We start from the raw sequence: 22,115 nt of genomic DNA, 5'->3' as shown, positions 1-22,115 counted from the left end.
GGACAGATTTTGAAAGATCTAGTCCTCTCATATATGGATCACATTTTAGTTGATTTTATGATCTTCTGTCTCACCTAGCAGCTCCAGAAAACAGTAACCTCCTGTGCTCTGCAAAGTAAAATTACAGATCTTGCCAGTGCAGTTTGGTTGAGCAAGAGAGAATGATGTTTGGCTAATATAACAACAGTTTCCTGTCAGAAAAGGCTGTCTGACGACAAAGTAAAGCAGTGAAAATATTTTAAATATGATATGATATTGATTGTTTTAGATTAGCCTTTTTTTAAGAAGCCAAAATATGTTTTGCTCTGTTTAACTACCGTGCTGGCACTCCTCTCTGCTTCTCCAAAGTGGGGGAGTGTTGACCGGCATCTAATGTAGGTAACAGACTGACTATCAATAAGTACCTCATACGACTCCACTTCAAATAATCCTAACTATCCCTTTAAAGATGCTGTGTTAACTGGGGCAAATAGCAACATCAGCAGGCACACCTCCTTCTCACAGGGGCCTCCTGCACCTCGTGGCTGGAGACGGGGCTGCCGTTGGGTTCGGAGGTGTGGCCTCCATGACTGCCCTGCTCCATCCTCTTCATCACCAGATCCAGCAGGGTGGTCACTGCTTGGTTCACATCAACACCCGTCATCGCGCTCGTCTCAAAGTAGGGGATGCTAATGAGAACAGACAGAGGAAACAGTGAAACAGTTAGGATCTAATATAAACTGACATTTACTGGCCATATCCTGTGCATGTGTTTGTGTTGAGCAGCTATTAAATCAATGGTTCACAACCTTTTTTTTTAACTCCTGACAGTATAGAACCTACTTGTATCCCATGTCACAGTTTGTATATGTTTATATTAGTCCTGTGGGTCCTATATTGGTCTATTTTTTCCTAAATTTTACAGGCCAGCAAAAGTAAAATATTTGACCAGGAGAAAAGAAAAAAATAGAAAAAGGTAAAAAGGTAAATATAAGTTTGTGAGGTACAAATATGTTTTCCTCTATAAATCTCCCAACACTTTTCTCGCAACCCTTTGGGGGAAAATCACTGAGTGAAATTTGAAACTCCCAAGAGGAAGATCAATGGAGCAGGACTGAAAAGCAGCTCACTAACACCATCTTGTGGTGTACGAGTGACAGAAGCATATTTAGTGCAGTCATCTACAGTGGGTTGACAAAATACTGTAAACACTTGACTATGTAAATGAGACACTCATGTAATATTCCATATGTTACACACAGAATGTCTTAGCTAAATAATTAAACATGTCATAGTCAATAATCATGTGGCTGTAGTTAGAAGTTGAAATATACCAAACCTGATATGTAGGGGTTGACAAGTTAAAGACACGTGATGTGATGAAATGTAAACACTCACATAGGGCTGCAACTGATGGTTATTTTCATTATTGATTAATCTGTCAGTTGCTTTCTTGATTTGCAGCTTTATGTTCACATTGAGAAATTTATAGGACAGCAAACACCATCTTGATTCAAGTTATTAATTTCTGACACGTTTTTGTTATGTTGGAAAATAAATTTTGTAAATAAATGGCTGAGCCATAAATTCTCTCTCATGAAGACAAGATAGATAGATAAGATCGATAATGATAATGATTTGGGGCATCTGACAGTAGTTTGCATAACCGTTCAATGGCAAAAAAATACATGTTGCCTGATGTGTTAAACTGTAAACTTTAACAGCTGAGGAATAGCCCACAGGTTACTCATATGACAGTCCTGTTATTTTGACAGCATTGTCTGTTTTGGTGTGTATTTACAAAGCATCTTACAGATGGCTCTGCTCTAAAAAGCACAATATAAATAAAGATAATTCATTCATCTGTTCATTCATTAAGCCCGTAAACATCTGTGTGGTCTATATGGAAAAAACAGGCAGTATTTTCCGGTGATCTGAAGTAGCATGTGACGTACAGGCGTAGAGGCAGCTTTGCATAGGAGTGTGTGTTCAGTCGCACGTCAAACATCCTGCACTCTCTCACACTGTGGTAAACATTTTGGTGACTCTGGCTGCCTGCTCCACATGCCATGAAAACACTGCAGAGTAGAGTTTACTTTAAAAAAAAATCTAATTTTATATTTCAGAAAATAGAATAGAGGCAGCAGTCTGGGAATATAAATATTTCTCATGCTCTCTTTTTTTGTCCCATACTTACCCAGACCTGAAAGTTGCTAAAATCAAATTCCGTTCTTTCCAATTCTGTGTCGGAAACCTGTGTTTAATTCCTCACCCATATCTGTCTGCCAGATCTTTGGCCTGTCTGGCGTGAACATCCCTCAAATCTCGGAGGTCCGCCTTGGTTCCCACCAACACAATGTCTGGACTATCACAGTACGCGTTGGCCTGTAGCTGACCTGAACCGACACAGGAAGACATTTTACACCATGTGATGCAAACAGACATGCATGAGCAAACATTTAACACTGTTCAGAAATTCCCTTAGTCAAGGTTAGAGGGGCAGCTTTGCATCTCTCATCATCTGGCAACAAGAGGGAGAGCATTGATCTGAAAGAGTATTGATCTGAAGCAGAACAGAGCAGGCTGCTGAGATGACACATACTCATCCAGTTCCTGACGTTGAGGAAACTTTGCTGATTGGTCAAGTCGAACATGAGCAGGAAGCCCATGGCATCTCTGAAGAAAGCTGTAGTGAGGCTGCGGAACCTGAAAACAGATGGACAACTTTTGTTACTCAGTATAAAGCTCCCATTTTGTTTTTACCCATGCTAGCAGTCGGTCGGTCAGCCATTAGTTGAATGGATTGTCATTATATTTTGTACAAACCTCCCCAGGTCCCCAGAGGGTGAATCCTTGTCACTTTGGTGATCCCCTGTCTTATGTAGCACCAATATCTCTATAACTATTCTATCGATTGGCACAATATTTTATACAGATATTAATTTTATCCATAAGATGAACTATACTGACTTTAATGATCCCCTAGCTTTGCCTTTAGTGCCTCCCTGAGGTTGAGAAATGAGATTTTTTTTTTTCCATTGGATGAATTGCCATGAAATTTAGTACATACATTTTTTCATTTCAGGCTGAACTGTAAATATGTTTCCACTAGAACCATCATCAGGTCGCATTTTTAATTTGTCCAGTCTCTTGTTTTATGACCATATACCAGAAAAACTAATAACATTCCCATCCCATGGGAGCCCATGGCTTGTTTTTAGAACTAATTAGCAAATGTCAGCATGCTAACATGCTAAAGTAAGACATGTTACCATTGGCAGACTAATTATACCATTTTTCAAAATATTCTGATGGTAATTTTTGTTTGTAGAAAAATGTGCCAATCCTGGTCAATAATTTGATTGCTTTCAGTTCATTTTTTAGGTTTGAATTTGCTGGTGGTAAGGAGAGCAGTGTAATGTCTACATTTCTCAACTGATTTCAGTGTGTTATATTTAAGAGTATCTGATCTAAATGGAGTAGAAAACAAGTTTTTTTAAGTACTCCATGTAGATCATGAACCCCTGAATATAAAAATGACTCACTGACATCAGTTGAGAAATGTAAATGTTTTATCCCAAAAAAAAACCAACCAAACACTGGCTGTAAATAGGGCCATTTGAGTTTTATACACACTTTAAAGGGTGAGGCGAAGTGTTCGCAATCTGTAAGCTTACGACCAGATGCCACTAAATCCTACACACTGGTCCTTTAAATAAACATGTCTAAATGTGAACAGGAGGTTAGATAGATATACCTCTCTTGACCTGCTGTGTCCCAAAGCTGAAGGTGGATTTTGAAGTTCTTCTCAGTCGTCCCATCGGCGCCTGTCCCCGTGTACGTCTGAACCAAACCACAAAGTATGACAATACACTCAACATTATACATTTGAAGTCAAGAATCACAACATTTTAAGCTTTATTGGTGTTGTGTCCAGTAAAACAAGTATGAGGAACTATGCATCACTCACCACTCTCTTTTCCCTGAAGTCAATGCCCACTGTGGTTGTGAACTTGCGGCTGAATTTGTTGTCAGTGTACCTGTGGAGGAAGGTGGTCTTTCCCACCCCTGAGTCTCCCAGGGCCAGCAGTTTGATCAGATAGTCATAGTCCAAGTCAGCCATTGTGCAGCTGAGTGCTCCACCTGTCACAGAGTTGAACTCACAGTATAATGCAATACTGCTTTGATGTATCTTGTACTAAACCATATGAGGTTAGAGAAAGCTGGCAAGTGGGTTTGGCTATGTAAACACTCGTGGGTAAGCCTAAATAATAGTACCACCTAAGCTGCAGTTTCGAGTCTGAGGGTGCATCACACAGGCTTAGCGGGACGTCATAACTCCCCGCTCATTAGGCACTGATCAGAGAGGGACTAGCACATGACTGGAGCTGGCTTCCACATGAGCAGTCAAATGCCTCGCCAGAGATTTCTCAGGCTTTGCTGAGTGAAAAAACACAGTCTGTTTGGCAGACAGAACCCCTTTTATTGACTTGAAGAGCTGTGGGCAGACAGCTCAACACTGCATGACGCCGCTCAGGTCACTGCAATGCTTTGGTTACACTTTCAGCTGGGGCCAGGGTAGGCCAATAAAGCCAGCATGGAAAATCAGATGCAGTTATGTAAGAGATGACTGAGAGCCCCCAAGCGCACAAACAATCCTGAAGAATATCATTTGTTTTCTTTCATAGATTCTAAAAATCCTACTTGCTGGCAAAAATTTGGGATGTGTGAGTGCATTCAGGAGACGTTCATGGTCATTCAACTCAGACTGCAGCACCATAGCCGTGAAAAGACACGGGATACTACCATGAAATCTGGAGTCATTTCCCATGTGCACGATTACCGGCATTGTGTTCTTTGCAATCAGCAGAGTGAGGAGAGGCTGAGTAATCAACCCTCTAACAGCAGTCTGATTTGACAAAACACTATTGAACAGTAGTACGGCAATTTCCTAAAATACCCCCTGACTAAAATACCCACTGACACAAACAGTTTTACAGCTGCCTTAAAATGACAAAAAAAAAGTATGGTACCTTACCAGTTTATCTGCAGGAAGCGCCAACGTCCATTCAGAGGTGGCTCAACTCGTCCTGATTAAATAAAATAATCGTTATCATGATTCGATGACACATCCTGAGCCTTTTCCCCTACTTACATGTGATGCAGGGAGGAGTTTCATGCCAGAAAGAACCAAGCGGGGCAGTGCTTACAGACCTTGTGTTTTCTGGTATTTATCATGAGGAAAAAAAAGGCTCTTTGAAACTGGACTGTGGCCCCTGTTGATGAATAATGTGTGCCTCTGTGGATTTCGGTGGAAATTGTCCAACCAAGGAGTGGGCCCCACCTCTAGAGGCTCAGCAAAGTAATCCTGCTTTTCTAAACAATGTGAACATATGAAAACAACAAAATTTAAGACTTAACTTAGGTCTCTTAATATTTTGTAAAATAAAAGGGCAACATAATATGGTCACACACAATGTTTAAAGCTGCAGCAAAATCGAGCAGGTTGTACAAAATTTGACACCAATATAAACTTTTATAAACAATATATTCTTATTTATTTACAGAAAGGCAACTGATGTGCACATTAACACTGAAATAAGGGGGTGGGGGGAAAGAAAAACACCCCACAAAAAAATTAAAATAAATACCAACTCAGTCAAGCTCAAGTTTTCTATGCTCCGTTTTTGTTCAGATTATCAGAGGTGTTGACCAGACTCAAAAAATGGAGCGTAAACATCAATTATTTATATTGCAGACATTAAAACAAAACAAACCTTGATTAAAGGGTCACTTATTAGATTCTTTTAGAACATTCAATCCCCACTGAGAAACTGCTGAAAAGCATGTAAGTGAACCGCCAGTTAAGATTTTTGCTCGTCTTGCTTATTTTCATGGCTGTAGTTTGTTATATCCTGTCCTTTTAATCAACTCAATCGTTGATCATTTAATTAATACAAACACCTAATATTAGTGTGCATCTACTTCTAACCACTGTTCCTTTTTCCAATGCAATTGTCTAATTTTTGGCATGATTTTCTTTTAGATTTCTTCCTATTGTTACTGTATACAGACATATTTTGCTATATTTGTGAGTGATGGGTCAGAAATCAGTGACAATTTGGCCAATTTGTACATGTGTAAAATAATCTGAACATACTGGAGTATGTATGGAGGACCACGGGTGTCATGAAAGTGGTTCTGTTAATTGATATCTAATTGGAAAATAAAACAAGATTTAATAAAAGATTTTACAAATTAATAAATGAATCAATGAAATTACAAAGCACTTCATTGATTGATATTTAAATGGGCAGTGGAAATAATTATTACATTTACAAATGATTATTTTAATCCATCAATATGTCCATCAAATAATACGTCATACATAAATTACCTAGTAATTTAGTGAATGTATTTATGGGTCAAATAATTTATTTGTGAAATATTTTGTTAAATTCTGTTTTTATGGTTCAATTATGTACCAATAAAAGGAATGTTTGACAGACAGATTTATGACACTGTGGTCCTTCATATCTTTGTAGCTGCCTTTTTAATTTTGATTTTTGATTTTTAAGGGCTACTGTAAAATGCTGTTAAGTGTTTTTTCTATTATATTCACTTCCTGTGTATATCACATTTAAACAACCCAGCAATATGAAGTAAAAGATTTTCTTTTACAGAAATAACATAAAATAGGTCACAAATGTCCCTCTCTAACTTGGTTTGAAATACTTCAACAAACTGTTTGCCTGACTACCTTTTCCTGTAGCTTTTCTGTCTTTGGTCGTCAAGCTTTTTCCTGCTTTTCTGGACGACGCAACTTTCAGGACCGGCTTCTGTTGCTTCCATTCAGACATCAACTCCCTCTGAACATCCGGAGGCAGCTCAGAAAACACCTTAGGGTCCACATTTCCTGGGAACTCACAGTCAGAAGACCGGGGGGATGACGGTCTCCCTTCTCTCATGACATTGTCTCCTGGGAGAGCATTTGTGCCCACAAGCCACTGGTGATTCACGGTGGTTGGCCTGTCAAATGGATCTGATTTTGTTATAGGCTCTTTTATGTCTTTAACATTTTGTAAGTCTGTAAATGATAGTGGAGACTTGTTTTTTGTCATGTGAGGGACATCAACAACTGCAACTGAGCTCACTGAAGTGCTGGGGAGAGAGTTTATGAAGGCAGAAGATAACAGTTCCTTCTGGATTTCCTCAGGGAGAAGACTGAAGACTTCTGGGTCAACATTTGGGGGCAATCGATGTGTCACTGAGTTATCTGTTTCATCAGAGTTTGACCTCGCTGTGCTGCAGGATACTTTCTCTAGCGGTGGGTCTTCTACAGCAACAACCAGGCTCTGTTGTCTTTTAAAGCCATGCAACACTGCCTCAGAGCTACGGCGACTTTTAGTGGTTACTGTCTTTTGTGACTGGTGTTGAGAAATCACGTTGTGTGTGCTGACCTGATGATCCATGCAGTGGCGATCCCCACTCGTAGAGGGACCGTCCTGTTGAAGAACAAAACAGGCAAGGAAAAATTATTTCAGGAAATTCTGAGTACTGACACGCTGGTTCTAAGGAAGGAAAATTTTGTGGGCATCATGCATCACAGTGTGAAAGAATAAGATCCCTTCAGCATAACAAGCATGGAATAGGGAGCCTGCAGGCTTCATCTAGTTTAAGGAACAGTGTGTAAACTTGTGAAAATCCCCATCTAGAGCCAGTGCTTAGTCAGTCTGTTCCAGCCTACTGTAGAAATATGGCGGTGCAACATGGCAGACTCCGTGAAAAAGGATCTATAAATAGCTCATTCTAAGGTAACAAAAACACAACGATTCTAATTTTCAGGTGATTATTACATAAATGAAATAATGATGTTATTTTCCATTTCCGCCATATTCTGCCAATCAGTTGCTTTAAATCTTACGCAGTGGACCTGTAAATGTAACTCTTTTAAAGGCCTTTTATTATCACATATGATGCAATTTAATGCCTGTTTTACAAATGTATCATCCAAAGAATGAAAATATGACGGAAAACCAGTAGGGACAATGTGGCCCAGAATAAGTTATTATAATATCACGTTTTTCCAGTACTCTCCAGATATGAGTAATGTATAATAATTAAGTAATTCCTTAGTTAATCAAATTAATGTGAACTGGACCTGGAGAAGCACCGAAAAATGGATGGATGTTTTAACAAACTTTGGGTTTGGCATTTGAAGATGTCACCTTGAGCTATGCAAAGTTATGACTGGAGTTTTAGTCTATTTTTGGACATCTCATGGGACAAATAATTAACTGATTCATAAAAAACAACTGGAAGATTTAAGATGAACTGATAATGAAAATAACCATTAGTTGCAGCCTTGTAACAGTCAGAGAGGGGGGTGTTAGGGAGGAAGAGAGGGCGAGACAGAAACAGAAAGAGAGAGAGAGAGAGAGAGAGAGAGAGAGAGAGAGAGTCACGTCACTGTACTACCTGGATTTGTGTTGGGTAGATTTGTGTTTTTCTGGGAGACATGCTATGCGTGAAGAAAGATGTTATGGAGCCCTTTCTGCTGGCGGTTGCGCCCCTGGTCTGCAGGTTACTGAAGCAAACATTAATGAGGGTGAGGTGGAAAGCAGCACTGCTGTCCACCATCTTGTGGAAGAGCTTCATGGCCAATGGGACCAGCTGGACCACAGCATCATCAATGCTGCCTGTAGAGACAAAAAGAAAATGTTGGACACAGAGTATTTAGCTGAGGAGGATGATCCTAACTGAGCAGAGAAACAATCATGTTCTTATTTAAGTTTAAGGGGAAAGGGCTGAAAATACTAGACATTACAGAGGCTTATTTAGATACGGTTAGACATCTAGAATTCTAGATATAACATGACCTGGATGACAGAGAATATTCATAAAAATTACAAAAATATTGTTGAGTTTGTGAGTTTAAGTTTGATATCACTGACATTACAGAGGATTTACTACATTCATTGGCATCTCTGCTAAAGAATTAATTTTCTTTCTTTCTTTTTTTTTAACACACATAAATACACACACTTTTTTTTACAGTGAGTTAAAATGCTGACAAAGTGTTTACATATGCCACCCTGAGCTCGTGTAGTTGGGACATTACAGGGTCCACGAACTTACCAGAGGTGATTTTCTGTCCTATGTGGGTTGGGATTGGAGACTGACGACTCTCACGACTGAACCACTTGTTGGCCGCAGAGTATCTACGGATGGTAAGCCGGAAGGTTTGAGGATGCCTGCCATCTTTGTGCATCCTAGTTTTCAAACAGACGACAAAGGTTAGATTCAGTTGCTTCAATGAGAGGCTTTAAATAGGCGACACGTATCCTACCTCTCCACCAAACTGCTCAGGAGTTCTTGGATCTTTTCCAAAACTTCTTTAGTTGATGATATTTTCTTGAAGGAGTCTTCATCACTAAGAGACTAAGACATGTAGAGGACACTAATTAAGGAAAAGATATGGTAAAATATAACAAAATATAAATACCTGTTTATATTCCTGTATGTACAGTAACTTAGTCTTAATTCAGTAAGTTCTGATTTCATCATTAGTCCTACTATCTGTTACCTTATTTTTTTATTTTCTTGATGATTAGATAAGTCCCATGCTTGCAGTAATTAAAAAAAGATATTGGGACTTTCACTAAAATTAAAAATGTACCATTTGGAGACACTGCTATGTGGTGGCATCAGCTATTTCATAAACTCAAGGAAAGGGAGACTACATTCTAAATTTATATGACCAGTGTTAAGGCAGTGTCTGAAAGGAAATGTTTCAAGCCAAAAGTGTGATATTTGGCAACGCTGTCATATATTCCCTCATGATGAGAAGATACTAGTAATTTCCTAGCTTACCTGAGGGGCCCCAGTAGGGGTGACAGGTGAGTCATCAACACCGAGAGCTAGATTCTTCAGGCGCTGAGCACTGGGACCTCCAAACTCTTTCACCAAGTCATTCAGTGGCAAGAGCTGTAGGTCTTTCACACTGACCAATCCCAGGGCTTGCAGTCTCTTAGCAGTTTGGTGACCGACCCCTGTGAATACATGACAAGATCACAAACGTATCATCAGGGATACTTGATACAAGCCAAAAACTCATCAAAGAGATTTGATTTAAAATACAGTCAGACATAAATTGAAAATCCATACCTGGTACTTTGCGGAGACTGCTCAGGCAGCCCATGATGTCGCTGACGTTCTCTGGCAGCAAGGTGGTTTGCTGATTGGGTTTGAAGGTGCCCGACACTAGTTTGGCCAGTAGCTTGTTCGTGGCGATTCCAGCACAACCAGTTAGACCCAGTTTGCTGTGGATGGCTTCTCTCAGCTCTGCTGCAATGTGTGAACCTAAAGCCAACCTTGGATGATCACTGGCTTCGACATCTGCACCTGAACAGGAAAAAGAAAACTGAAATTTGTTATCTGTGGTTGTGAAAACATGGTGTTCTTCAAGAAAATCCAAAATTTTGCTTTTCATGTGGCAGGAAACTGAAACTGCAATGCAAATATTTACAAATTTTAGCTTCTTGGTTTGTTTCACAACTCATTTCCCATGTTCAATGAGCCAGATGTACATAGATGCACAGCTGCACATCAGAAGCACAAATGTGACTCACTGAAACGGTTGTAGACGTGTCCTTTAAATGGAAAGCTGCTCGAGTCTGGTGTCTCTGCTAGCCTTTCTTCTACCATCTTTGTGATGTCTATGAAGTTTTCATCAAATCCAAGCCTCTCTACCAGTGGACAGTAGGACATCAGCAGCTCTGGGTGGAGAACAAGAAAAGGTAAAGAAAGAAGAGCACACAGAGAAAATGTACATGGTGGTTATAATGCATGTGCAAATGCAATAGTAATATTGGTAGCAAGCTAAGAGATATTGAGAAAATAATAAAAAAAATATCTTGTTTCTGCACTGCATTCTGGCTTATTGAAAATACCGTAAGTGAAGAAAATTTTGAAGAATCAGTCTCTAGCCCTTCATTTCTGAGGGACTGATTTCAGACTGATAGTTAAATCATTCTCTGCTACCACCTTACAGTAAATGGACCCGCAGATGAAATTTACTGTCAGCATCTGTTTATTGAGTGTGTCTGTGGTAGATTTTTACTCTAATCTACTTTACTAAATAATTGATTTTCTTTGTACAATACAGCTTCATACGTAGAGCATGTGCTGCTCCTGCCTACCTGTCACTTTGTATGACATTTCTCTGTAGTGTGTCAGATCTTCTCCTTTGACCATCACCAGCTGTGGACATTTCTCCTTGGCGTCATTAACAGACATCAGCTTGGTGACGCCCATCTCCCTTGCCACATAGTTGCAGGTGACTATGAGGTATTTCTGCTGAATACCTGTTGATAAGAGAAAAATTATTGAACCACAAAACTATTCTGGGCTTAACAGAACACACATCTGCTATGGAGGGTCTATTACAGTAAATAATTTTACCTAAAGGGACTTCTCTCAGTGCTGGGTTTCTGATCATTTCCACCTGAGCATAGAAGCAGTCCAGGTCTAAGTGCAGAATGACCCTGTGTGCAGGTGTTGGTCCGGATGTCCTATTTGAGCTCCTTGAACCTGAAACACAGTTACATATACGAGAATTACTGACGCATATAGATAGCGAAAGACAGAGACACGTTTCTCTCTGCATGTCACAAATTAACTGAGAGCCAAAAGAAACTGTCTGGACTTTGTGGTTTCAGTTTCCCAGTCCAGTTTCCCTCACGGTCCTCATACTTAACCTGAAGCAGGACTGAGTGGGACTGAATCCACGAAACTGTTCTCCCACTCGGTTTCATCCTCTTCCATCTCGTCCTCGCTGTTATCCATGTCCATGTGTTTGTAGTTTTGTATTTGCCAGATAAGACCACTGTCGCTGTGGTTGCAGTGAAGAAAGTGTACCAAGACCATGCACCAAACAGTGACAACACTCCTTCGCTGTAGGTTCCAGCTCAGGTTTGTGCTACAGCGCCCTCTGTCGACGCGGAGGGATTTATGTGACACAATGAACTGCAAACAAACTGTTCAAACAAGGTTTAATCAACCCTCGTGGCTCAAAATGTGCAATATTTACTCTGAGATTAAATTAATTAGGCAACGGTTTAGCATAATTTCAGGAATAGCCTACTTGCGTATGTTTTTTTTTTTTTTTTACCGTTGCGACCTGAGCAGAGTCTATAAAACTGAGGCAGCGTCAGCAGAAGTTCAGTTGGAGCCTCACCTGTTGGCCGACGGTTAACAAAATCAGTTAGCTAAACCAAACGGTTCTGCGCGTCGTAAAAAGTGGCATTTCGGTGATGTTTCCCTCGTCAGGCCTTTTTGCTGATATAAATTGTCCTTTCATAAAACGTGGGCTTTGTGATCGGCCTCACTGTTTGTACAAACATGCCACAGAATTGTTTGGTGCCTCGTTTGAATCGACAGTTGACTCTGCAGGTGAGTGGCTTGAAGGTAGCTCTAACGTATGCAAGCTAGTCACAGTTGAAGCTAGCCTATGCATTAGATATCTTAGCTTGTGTAATTAGTTTTGCTTTGCACGTCATTTTATTTTATTTTTTCCGCATTCAAATAATATGGGAAACCCATTAGTGTCATTGTGTGTTATCTCAAAACAATGAGAAACTTTCTCAAAATGATTGAGTAATTTCAAAATATCGAGTTAGCAACTTAAATGAGAAACTTACAAAAATATAGAGTTAGGCTAGTATCTCAAAATAATGAAAACCTTTATCAATATAATGACTTGATACTCATTATTTTTTATATAAATTATTTTATTTATTAATATTTAGACAGTCGAAATGTCTGATTATAACGACTTTTTTTCACAGTAGTGGAAATGGGCCTCCAAAAAATTAGGGTTTAGAATATGTAGTGGCATATTTTTTTTTTCATCATGATTTGGTATTTTCCTAGGGGATTTTTACCTTTCCTGATTTAGCTTGAAGCAGATTCCTGATCAGGTGGCACACCACAAGTCAACTGCTAGGGGAAATTGGTTGGGAAAATTGATGTGACACTTGATTTATATAACTTAAAAAACGTGATTGAATCACCTGAACTTAAGGGAAGTACACTTGCTATGAATTAGGCCAAGGCCAAAAAACAAGGATACACAGGTATGTTTGGATGTGAGTTGAAATGTTAGAGGGAGGAGGCTCTCAGGAGCCTCAAAACAGTGTATAATAGAGTGCATTGAGCCCCTTTCTTCAGTCTAACCTCTGGTTTGACTCATGCTTGTTGATTTTTCTACACCAGAGAGATCAATGAACTTTGTATGGCAGAACTTGTTGCTCCTCCAGTTATTCTTCCTCTGATGATGGTTTGAACTTTGAAATAAGAGTGATAACTGGGTTTTTTATTGTAAGGTTGAATGTTTTCTCAACATTTTCTCACCACTGCATGTCCTGATCAGTGTAGTGTTAATTTTATAACGTGTAAAGCCTGTTTGTGGGTCCATCATTGTAGGTAAGAAAAAACAATGGTTTCATAAATATTCTTTTTGTCATTGTTGTTTTTTTCCCACTACAATCAGTTCAAACTACTTTATTCTTCCCTCAAGTGACAATTTCCAGTAAGCTGGTATTCAAAAGCTCACTAAAATACAAACAAATTAGCATATGGAAATATAAAGATGTTTGCTTCTGCACACAGCTAGAGATCACAACACAGCACTCTCCATAGCTTTTATATCTCATCCAGTCTCACCCTGTATAACTGATAAGTAATGTTTTGTATTTCCTTTGAACAGGAGTACAAAATGGCTATCCATATGTTGACTGTGGAACACCAGTGAATAATGAGACCAAAGATGACTGTCTCCAGGAGCTTGAGCGTATCAACAAGGAAATTGAAACTGTAAGGCACGAGGTTGAGCGGGAACAAAGGCGACTGTCGTGCTACCAGACCGTACAGGTAGACAGTAGAAACACTGTGCCCAATTACACTGTTTCCGAGTCTGAGACTGCAGATAAAAATGTAGACAGAGGATCTTATGGACTGTCATCATGCGCAAACTCTACTAAAACATACTCTCAAGCAAGGAAGTATGTGGTTGACAACTCAAAACCAAGAACTGATTTAGAGTATGACCCTCTATCCAACTTTTCTTCCAACATAAGGTCTTACAGCTCATCCAGTAAAGAGCAAAAATTAAAAAATGAACAAGGTTTGAAAAGGGCAAGAAACACTGTGCCTTGTGACCAAAAGAAGCCAGTCACACATCAGGCTCAGCTTGGTCGATTACAATCTCCAAAGCCAATTGATGACTCTAATGAAGACAGTGTTCTTATTATTGACATCCCTCCTTCGCCTGACAAAAAGAGAGGCAGAGTTCAGAAACCTGTTGATTCTATTGCTGGAAAATCCCTTGAAGATAAAGTAGAGGAACTGACGGTCAAAACATCGCCTATTTTACATAATTCTCCAACGCTGCACCATGCAAAGTTGTGCAAGGTCACATCTCCACCTCAACCGACGGTAACAGAAAATACATGCGGTACTGAAAACAATCAAGGTCTCTCGAAGCTTTATAAGAGCAAAACATTTGAAAATGTACCAGTTGATGGGTGCATAGTTGACTTGACTGGATGTTCAGAAGATCTGGGAAGAGAGAACCAGAAAATCACTCCCTCTCAGGCTGATGTAACAACAGTGGACAAAAGTCCTAAATCTGCAAGTCCTCCTTCCACCACAAACCAGCAAGATCAAAACAGGAACAGTCTGGTGGTGGGGAGGGAAGAAAACAAGTCACAGGTTTGTTTGTCTCAGTGTGTGCTGCCCCATAGTGTTGAGAAAATGAATCCACTGCAGCCATGTCATTTTCCACCAAAGAATTCACTTTTTTATGAAACTCCTGCTGTGAAATCAGACTTGCCATGCAGGCAATCCACTAAGCAGGCCCTGACAACAGAGCAGTCAGTTCAGAGCAGAGTTAGTAATCAGTGGTCTTCCACAAAATGTGTACCATCAGTGTTGCCACACAGCCAGGAAACACCAAGCAAAATTCCAGGACAAATGCAGGTTAGAGCTGCAGTTAGCCATCCTCACCCTGAGGGCTACATGGATACCGCAGAGCCAGCTGCAGGCAGAGGCCATAGTCAGGCTCAGAACAAGTCATCAGCATTGGGTTTGACAAACAGAGCCGAATTATCATCCACATCAACGAAGCAGCTTTTGGAGAAAATGAATGATGAGGAAATTATAGTCATTGATTCCAGCTCTGATGATGAAGATGAGCTCAACTATTCAGATATTGAGCTATCTGACAGTGACCCAATGGAGGAGTGCTACAGGATCTTCATGGAGGCATACAAAGAAGATAAGGGTAATGATGAGCAGCCAGATGCATCTGTAAGTATTATGTAGACACTCCAGATCCAAGACCAGTAAATTTCTTTCACAGTATAAGGATCTTTTCCCTCACCTTGTCATTTTTAGGTTGGACATATTGATGTAGAGAAGCCAGAAATCAACATCAAACCCCAAGCATTTCCAGGAAAGAAGAGAGTGGCTCATGAAACCAAAGACACAGAGGTACTTGCACATGACATGGCAAATCTTAAGTCTTCATATATGGGTTGGTTCCATCTTTTTAATAGCATAAAATTCTGTAAAATTTTAATGATATTGCTTTAAGAACACAGGCACACATTGCACACCACAAAAGACTATTTTCATTTTTTCCATAATAACTTAAAAGATACATGGTGTCAAAGACATTTGATAATAACATGTAAAGGTAAGAAAACTGACTTTTAAATTGATCAAGTATGCATTGTATGCATATGTATTAAAACTAAACACATTTGATAATATGTTACAACCTGTAGATATAAATATAAGGAGAATATTTCAGAATGGAAATAAATAATTCACTGGGGCACTACTCTGTTGAGATTACAAATAAGAATTTCAAGCCAAAATTGTAATTTCAAGCATGTTTTTTGACTTACCTTCTCTGTTTAGCAGCCAGTGGCTAAGAGCAGACCTCAGCCTCAGGTGCTGGTTCCCTTACGTGGGCCTGTGGTGTCAGGATTTGGCTCCCAGCCCTCCACCACCTCCAAGATCCAGCAGGTACAGCAGAGGGCCTCCATGCTGACTGCCTCAGTCAAAGGTGCTCAGGCTTTTGTTTCCTCAAACTGTCAGAGGAGGCCAGAGACCCCGAGTGCACCTTCTACTTCAGTTCAGACCCCTGAGAACCCACAGCCTGCTCCTGTGCAACATGGTAAGCATTTGTTGGTTGAAATGGAAGATATTAATTCAGGTCCACCTTGTTTTTGTAAATTACCATTAAAATGTTGACATCAACTAGTGTGCAAATACAGAAGTAAGTGTGGGAAAACAAAGTACTAATTCCATCTGATACAAAATATGAAGCCATTATTAAAAGGACAGTTCACCTCAAAACCAAAAAAGTATATTTTTCCCCTGGCCTGTAGTGCTACATATACATCTAGATTCTTTTGGGATGAGATGTCTTTCTTCTCTCCAATAAAATGGGACTAAATGGCACAAGTCCTGTGGTGATTAAGGCACCAGAAAATACACTTGAAAGACTAAATACCAGTATCTCTTTCCAAAAATCATTATCTGTTTACTCAAAATCATTCACAGACCTTGTTGTGAGCAGTAGCAGATTCCATTTCCTATTTAACAGCTTTAAAAATGCCTGATCTGATCACAATAACATTTAATAAAATGAACAAACTTACAGATTCTGCATTTATAAGGGACTTGAGAGAAAAGACTTTTCATCTTTCATGTAAGCACAACACAAAGCAGATTAGTGATTTTTTTTCTTCACTCTGACAGTGGAGGGCACTAAAACACCACAGCCAAGCTAATATGCTTTAAAAGAAAAACATGAAAGATACAAATATGAACCACTCTTTGAATGTTGGATTTCCTGCAAGCATATGTTTCACTGGGAGGAAATCCTGCAGCATGCGCTCACTCATTCACTCTTGTGAAGTAGTGTTGCTTGTAGTCAGCCTCAGTGTTTTAATGTGTAAATGATGGACGGCCTTCTTTTTTTTTCTGTCATTGTTAAACAAAATGTAAAAAATGTAGTTAATGATGTGTGGTGGAAAATCTGAAATTAAAGACAGACACCATGACCAAAATTGTCTTTACGGTGTTTTAGTCGAACTTTACAAAGGATCAGTACACAGTCACACAGAAAGTGTAGAAGGAACGATAATGACTTAGGCATGTACATCTGTCTCACAGGGTAAAGAGATGAAGGAAGTTGGGTCAGGATGAACTTGGAAGTGCTTATCAGGAGAGTCAGGATGTGCTTGTGTTATCAGAAGTTGTTCCTCCAAAGAGAGAACGGCTGTGTGCTCAACGATGACTAACTATTTAGTGCATGACAGAACATTTGATGAGAAGCAACTATCAGCAACAAAATAGTTCAGCATATAGTTTTCTTACTGTAGATGGAAAACATTTGGTTAACATTACCTCTTTTCATGTGTTGTATTTTAGTAGTTTTAGTGCATCTTATCTGCATGTGTGTTTTTGTCTCATTCTACAGCTTACATGAACTACATACCTTTGGGGACTGCTGTGATTGAAGTGGGCAACAACTTGCACTTGATCCTCCCAGAGGGTGCCTTCCCTCTCCCCGTTACTTCCAGTTCCAGCCCAGTTACAACAGTGCTAACCCCAATCAGTCAAGCGCGGGCGAGCACTATTGCTGTGAAACAAATGCACCACCTGTCTGCAGTTACACCTGTGCAGAGATACCGCGCAACAGCACCTGTGCTCATTCCTGCTCTGGCACGTAAGCCATCATCAAGCACTGCCTTTGTATCGTCACATTCAAACCCAGCCGCTTCCACGACTCCTCAAGCTGCTACTGTGAAGGTGAGAAAAGCAGCCTTTATTATAGCTATTATAGCTATTAAGACTTGAACTAAACTTGTGTGCTGTGAGTTTGACATGTTTCATTTGTTAAATATTTTTTAGCCAGTGCCTGCTAAACGCAAATCGAAGCAGCAGTGTGAGGCGGCCAAAGACAAGGTGCCGCAGGACATCCGACAGCGTTATGTCAACATGTTTACAGAGGAGTTCCTCAAAACAACAGCTAATGTTAATGAAGCCTTTGAAAAGGTGAGCTTAAATGTCATCCTCACTGATAAACGACAGTCTAGAATATTAAATTATTTAATTTCTGTCCTCATTATTGTTGACAGGCACTTGCTGAGGAGAGGACTGTGTATAATCGCAGTGTGAACCAACTCAAATATCAGAGCGTTGCAGTGAATGCCCTGAAGAGGCTGAAGAACCAAAGTTCTCTTGCTGTTAAAGGTGAGAACATCCAAACTGTTCTTCATTAAATGTGTAAATGATGCTAATAAAGCATAATTTAGTTATGTAATCCATTTATATTTTTCTGGTGCAGATGAAAGTGAAGTCATGAGCCAAAGGTTCAAAGGCAATATTCCACTTAACCTGAAGAAGTTGAAAGGGGTTGGTGAGTATTGGTTTCCTTTGAATAAATATGTCATCTCATTCAAATATTTAAAGCCTCTCAGTAAATTTGTATTTCTGGCAGATGATATGGCGTTGTATGCGAGCTTGAAGGACTATATTTTGACCGAAGAAAGGCTGATTGAGAGCAACTATCCTGTTCAGCACCCAGAGAAACCTGGTTGTGCTGCTCTTTTTGCTGACAATAAGAAAGGAAACCTGGACCGTAAGCAATTATGTGTATTCTTGTTTCGTATCACTAGAGGTTACACTTAAACTTTGCTTTACAATGAAGGTTTCTTTTCTCAACACATTTGCTTATTCTGTTTTGTTGGTTAAAGCCCTCAAGAGGATCTGCTGTAGATGTGGAGCTACATACTCTGTGAACCAAATGGGCAAACACATCCGTAAAGAGGAGTGTAATTACCACTATGGGAAAGCAGTCACAAATAAAGGTGAGTATACCACAGTTTTCTGCTTCATAAACATTCCAACTGGCTCAAAGTGTTTGCTGTATAGTTTACACCATAACTGTTAATAGTGCCAGGTGGAGTGGAGACCCGCTACAGTTGCTGTGAGGGAGTCATGGGAGCACCTGGATGTCAGGTGTTTAAGGTACGAAAACGGGGTGATAGATTGTTGTGTAATTTGGTTCTCTAAATTAATACTTTCTGTCTTTTCCTTACCAGCTGCATGTCCATGATTGCCTCAGCCTGGAGGGATTTGTCACGACTGTCCCCAGACCAGCCTCTGATACGAGCTGTCCTGGGGTCTACTCTTTGGATTGTGAAATGGTGACGAGATTTTCTTTATGTTCAGCACCAAATTGCCACCATTTGTGGTAGATTCCTTAGATTTCATAATTTAACCTGGTGGTATGTGACCACATAAATTCTGACATACACAAAAGTAAAAACTTTTCAGTAAGAAAGTGTAGCTTTGTTAATTGACAAAATTAAATATTCTTTAACAAAACAATGCTTTTATTGTATTTTAAATATAGCATACTTAGTAATACAATTAATTGTAACTTGTTACTATTTAAGCACCGTGATTGTGCCCTCATGTACTTGATGTCAAAACATTAATCAGTGCATCTATGGATGGGGTTAGAAAGACTTCAAATATTTAATATTTAGCTGGTATGCAGTGAAAACAAATGCATATTGTGTTCACTTTTGTCTTCACAGTGTTATACCATTCATGGTCTGGAGCTGTCCAGAGTGACACTGGTCAACTCTAGTCTGCAAGTCGTCTACGACACCTTTGTCAGACCTGATAACGAGGTCATCGACTATAACACCAGGTAATGTAATTGGATACTTGGAGGGTTTTTTTCCTGCTTTTCTAAAGATTCAAAAATGCTTTAAACACCTACTTAATCTCTGAAAAACCAAAGCTGATAGGCAAACTGGTAAGAACCTATACATTGATATTAAAGCACTTGTACTGTCTTAAATGGGAATTTAGAGCAAATATAGGAATGCACAGTTCAATAAAATGGTCTTGCTGCCAGCTGAAGGGCACTGGCATTTTACATTACAGTATAAAAGATAAAATATCCAATGATTATGACTAATACAGAGTGATGAAATCAAGTACTGTATTCATCAGTGTGTTTTAAATATGCCAGATGCTCTGTCTGTAGCCTGTGTGACACTTTACTTGTCAAGGTTTTCAGGCATCAGTGAGGAGGATGTGAAGGGTAACCGCACCTCCCTCAGAGAGGTGCAGGAGACCTTACTGAGCTTCATCAGCGCTGACACCATTCTGATTGGACATGGCCTGGAAACAGACTTCTGTGCCCTGAAGGTGACTACAATGAGCTTTTTCAGTTTCTCTTTAGCGCTGAACATTATTCTTTCATAACCTGTGTCAACTGCAATCATAGGTGACTTGTGATTAGAAACAAACCCATGTTATTTAAAACCAAGCTGTGAACATGATTGTAACCAAAAGCCAGTCACATTCAACTTGACCACCACAATTTCTGAAGAGTCTTTTTTTTTCAGGAGTGTCTTTGTTTATAGTTCATGTATAACTTATTATTCATTCGAATGCTGTTTTTTTCTATTTGCTTTGTTTTTAAGTGAATTGTAATCTTTTTTTTTTTTTTTTTGTTAGTCCATGTCATCATCTTGCAATAGTTACAGTCTCCTTTTGGCAGATTAGTGATGAGGTGGGCTTTTTATGATATGGATTATTATTGGGTGTTGGCACTAAAAATAATGTAAATGCCTCACAAGAAAGTGCAACCTCTGAACTAACTTGACTATCAGAATTACAACCAATTCAACACATTTGTATCACAGAAGGGTGAATACCAGCTTTTCTGAGCTACACATCTTTTTCATGGCAGCCATATTGATATGAAACTGTAGGGTAAACACAGGTGTTACCAATGACACTAATAAAGAGCCTTTCCACTGAGCTAACATGCACAATAAGCAGCATCCTGACTGTGTCTGACCTGAATTGGTATTAATGGTAACACCTGTGTTTACTGTCTATGACAGGGGTTTGTCAAGTTGGAGTTTTTTTGGGCAACATAAGAATATGATGTAAAAATGGCAAATGTATGTAGTATGTCAGGGGAAGCAGTCTCATAAATCAGGACATGTCAGAAACATCACTGCATTGACCAAGAGGAAGTGTGGTCTTGATTTATATAATCGAAATAAGGTGTTAACAAATGCTAGTTGGGATTCAACATTATATGATTCACTTTGGTAGCAGTGTTTTTTTTTTTTTTTTTTTTTTGTGACAGAGTAAATATTACTCAGTAATTATAGAGGCAAGCCCCAGTAACAAAAGCTTCAGATATCTTCCTCTTTACTGTAGTTGCTCCATCAGACAGTAGTGGACACATCGGTGGTCTTCCCCCACCGTCTGGGGCCCCCTCACAAGCTGACCCTCAACAACCTTACTGCTGAATACCTGAGGAGGATCATCCAAGAGAGTGGTGGGTCATCATGGCAGCCACCATCCAAGTGTTTGTTTTATTTGAATGTCAATTAAGATTAAAGTCCAATATACAGTCTAAATTCAAATAAAGAAATGGATCATAATCAGGCTGAAGAATTTTAATGTAGAGACCACTAAAACCTATGTATTTCCAGCAATGTAACTGAGCACTAATGCATGTGTTGGCAGTGTGTAACTTTGTTTAAACATATTGTATGAATATTTCTTCCAGTTTGTGGCCATGACACTGCAGAAGACGCCACCGCCTGCATGGAACTTATGCTATGGAAAGTCAAAGAAGATGGGAAACTGAAAAAATGATGGAAATAAAACATAACCCCACAATACACACCCTCAGACACACAATGATGCCCTTATGCAACTTTGAATGTCACATCTATTTGTGTGAAGCTCTTTTGGCTTTTTCTGATGACATGGGAGTGCTGTTTATTTTTTAGTTTGATTACATTTATTGATTTATGTTAATATATTATTTTCTGCATGTTCAGTTTTCATTAGCAGCTCATGTGTCCATGTCTGTATAAATAATAATCGCACTGTTGTGTGTTAAGAAAACCTGAAGGGGTGGGGTTTCATCAGTAATAACCAAGTAAAGGTGCATAATGAAATTCCTTTGTGTGTGGGTGTTTTTTTCGCTCAAACTTGCATGAGCCAATGAA

At 39.4% G+C, this 22,115-nt stretch overlaps 3 protein-coding genes across 4 annotated transcripts; 1 reads left to right on the top strand and 2 right to left on the bottom strand.

Moving 5' to 3' along the window:
* Positions 1–104: 104 nt before the first annotated feature.
* LOC146320229 (ras-related protein Rab-27B-like) lies at positions 105–6,245 on the bottom strand. The gene is made up of 6 exons (XM_084729503.1): positions 5,018–6,245; positions 3,950–4,122; positions 3,737–3,822; positions 2,582–2,685; positions 2,252–2,375; positions 105–668 (listed from the first exon to the last, which is right to left on the bottom strand). The coding sequence occupies exons 2-6, from the start codon at positions 4,100–4,102 to the stop codon at positions 479–481; spliced, it is 657 nt and encodes a 218-aa protein (XP_084585629.1). The 5' UTR covers positions 4,103–4,122; positions 5,018–6,245; the 3' UTR covers positions 105–478.
* Positions 6,246–6,318: 73 nt separating this feature from the next.
* Positions 6,319–11,872, bottom strand: poli (polymerase (DNA directed) iota). The gene is made up of 10 exons (XM_084728417.1): positions 11,739–11,872; positions 11,443–11,571; positions 11,181–11,345; positions 10,611–10,757; positions 10,147–10,383; positions 9,853–10,031; positions 9,329–9,420; positions 9,118–9,251; positions 8,458–8,678; positions 6,319–7,484 (listed from the first exon to the last, which is right to left on the bottom strand). The coding sequence occupies exons 1-10, from the start codon at positions 11,830–11,832 to the stop codon at positions 6,696–6,698; spliced, it is 2,187 nt and encodes a 728-aa protein (XP_084584543.1). The 5' UTR covers positions 11,833–11,872; the 3' UTR covers positions 6,319–6,695.
* A 376-nt stretch (positions 11,873–12,248) lies between these two features.
* Positions 12,249–22,064, top strand: LOC146320227 (uncharacterized). 2 transcript variants are annotated; one of them, XM_084728416.1, is made up of 16 exons: positions 12,249–12,432; positions 13,748–15,348; positions 15,436–15,531; positions 15,967–16,222; positions 17,534–17,865; positions 17,968–18,111; positions 18,195–18,309; positions 18,404–18,475; positions 18,557–18,697; positions 18,813–18,926; positions 19,013–19,086; positions 19,161–19,265; positions 19,662–19,777; positions 20,145–20,283; positions 21,313–21,433; positions 21,668–22,064. In XM_084728416.1, exons 1-16 carry the CDS (start codon positions 12,294–12,296, stop codon positions 21,754–21,756), a joined length of 3,654 nt encoding a protein of 1,217 aa, XP_084584542.1. In that variant the 5' UTR covers positions 12,249–12,293; the 3' UTR covers positions 21,757–22,064. The 2 variants fall into 2 exon arrangements, with proteins under 2 accessions (XP_084584542.1, XP_084584541.1); XM_084728415.1 differs by having other exon boundaries at positions 15,964–16,222.
* The last annotated feature ends 51 nt before the right edge of the window (positions 22,065–22,115 follow it).

The sequence above is a fragment of the Lutjanus erythropterus genome, chromosome 10 (assembly GCF_056507025.1).
Source record: "Lutjanus erythropterus isolate fLutEry1 chromosome 10, fLutEry1.hap2, whole genome shotgun sequence".
NCBI classification, from domain to species: Eukaryota; Metazoa; Chordata; class Actinopteri; order Lutjaniformes; family Lutjanidae; genus Lutjanus; species Lutjanus erythropterus.
This window is presented reverse-complemented; position numbering and strand designations above follow the sequence as displayed.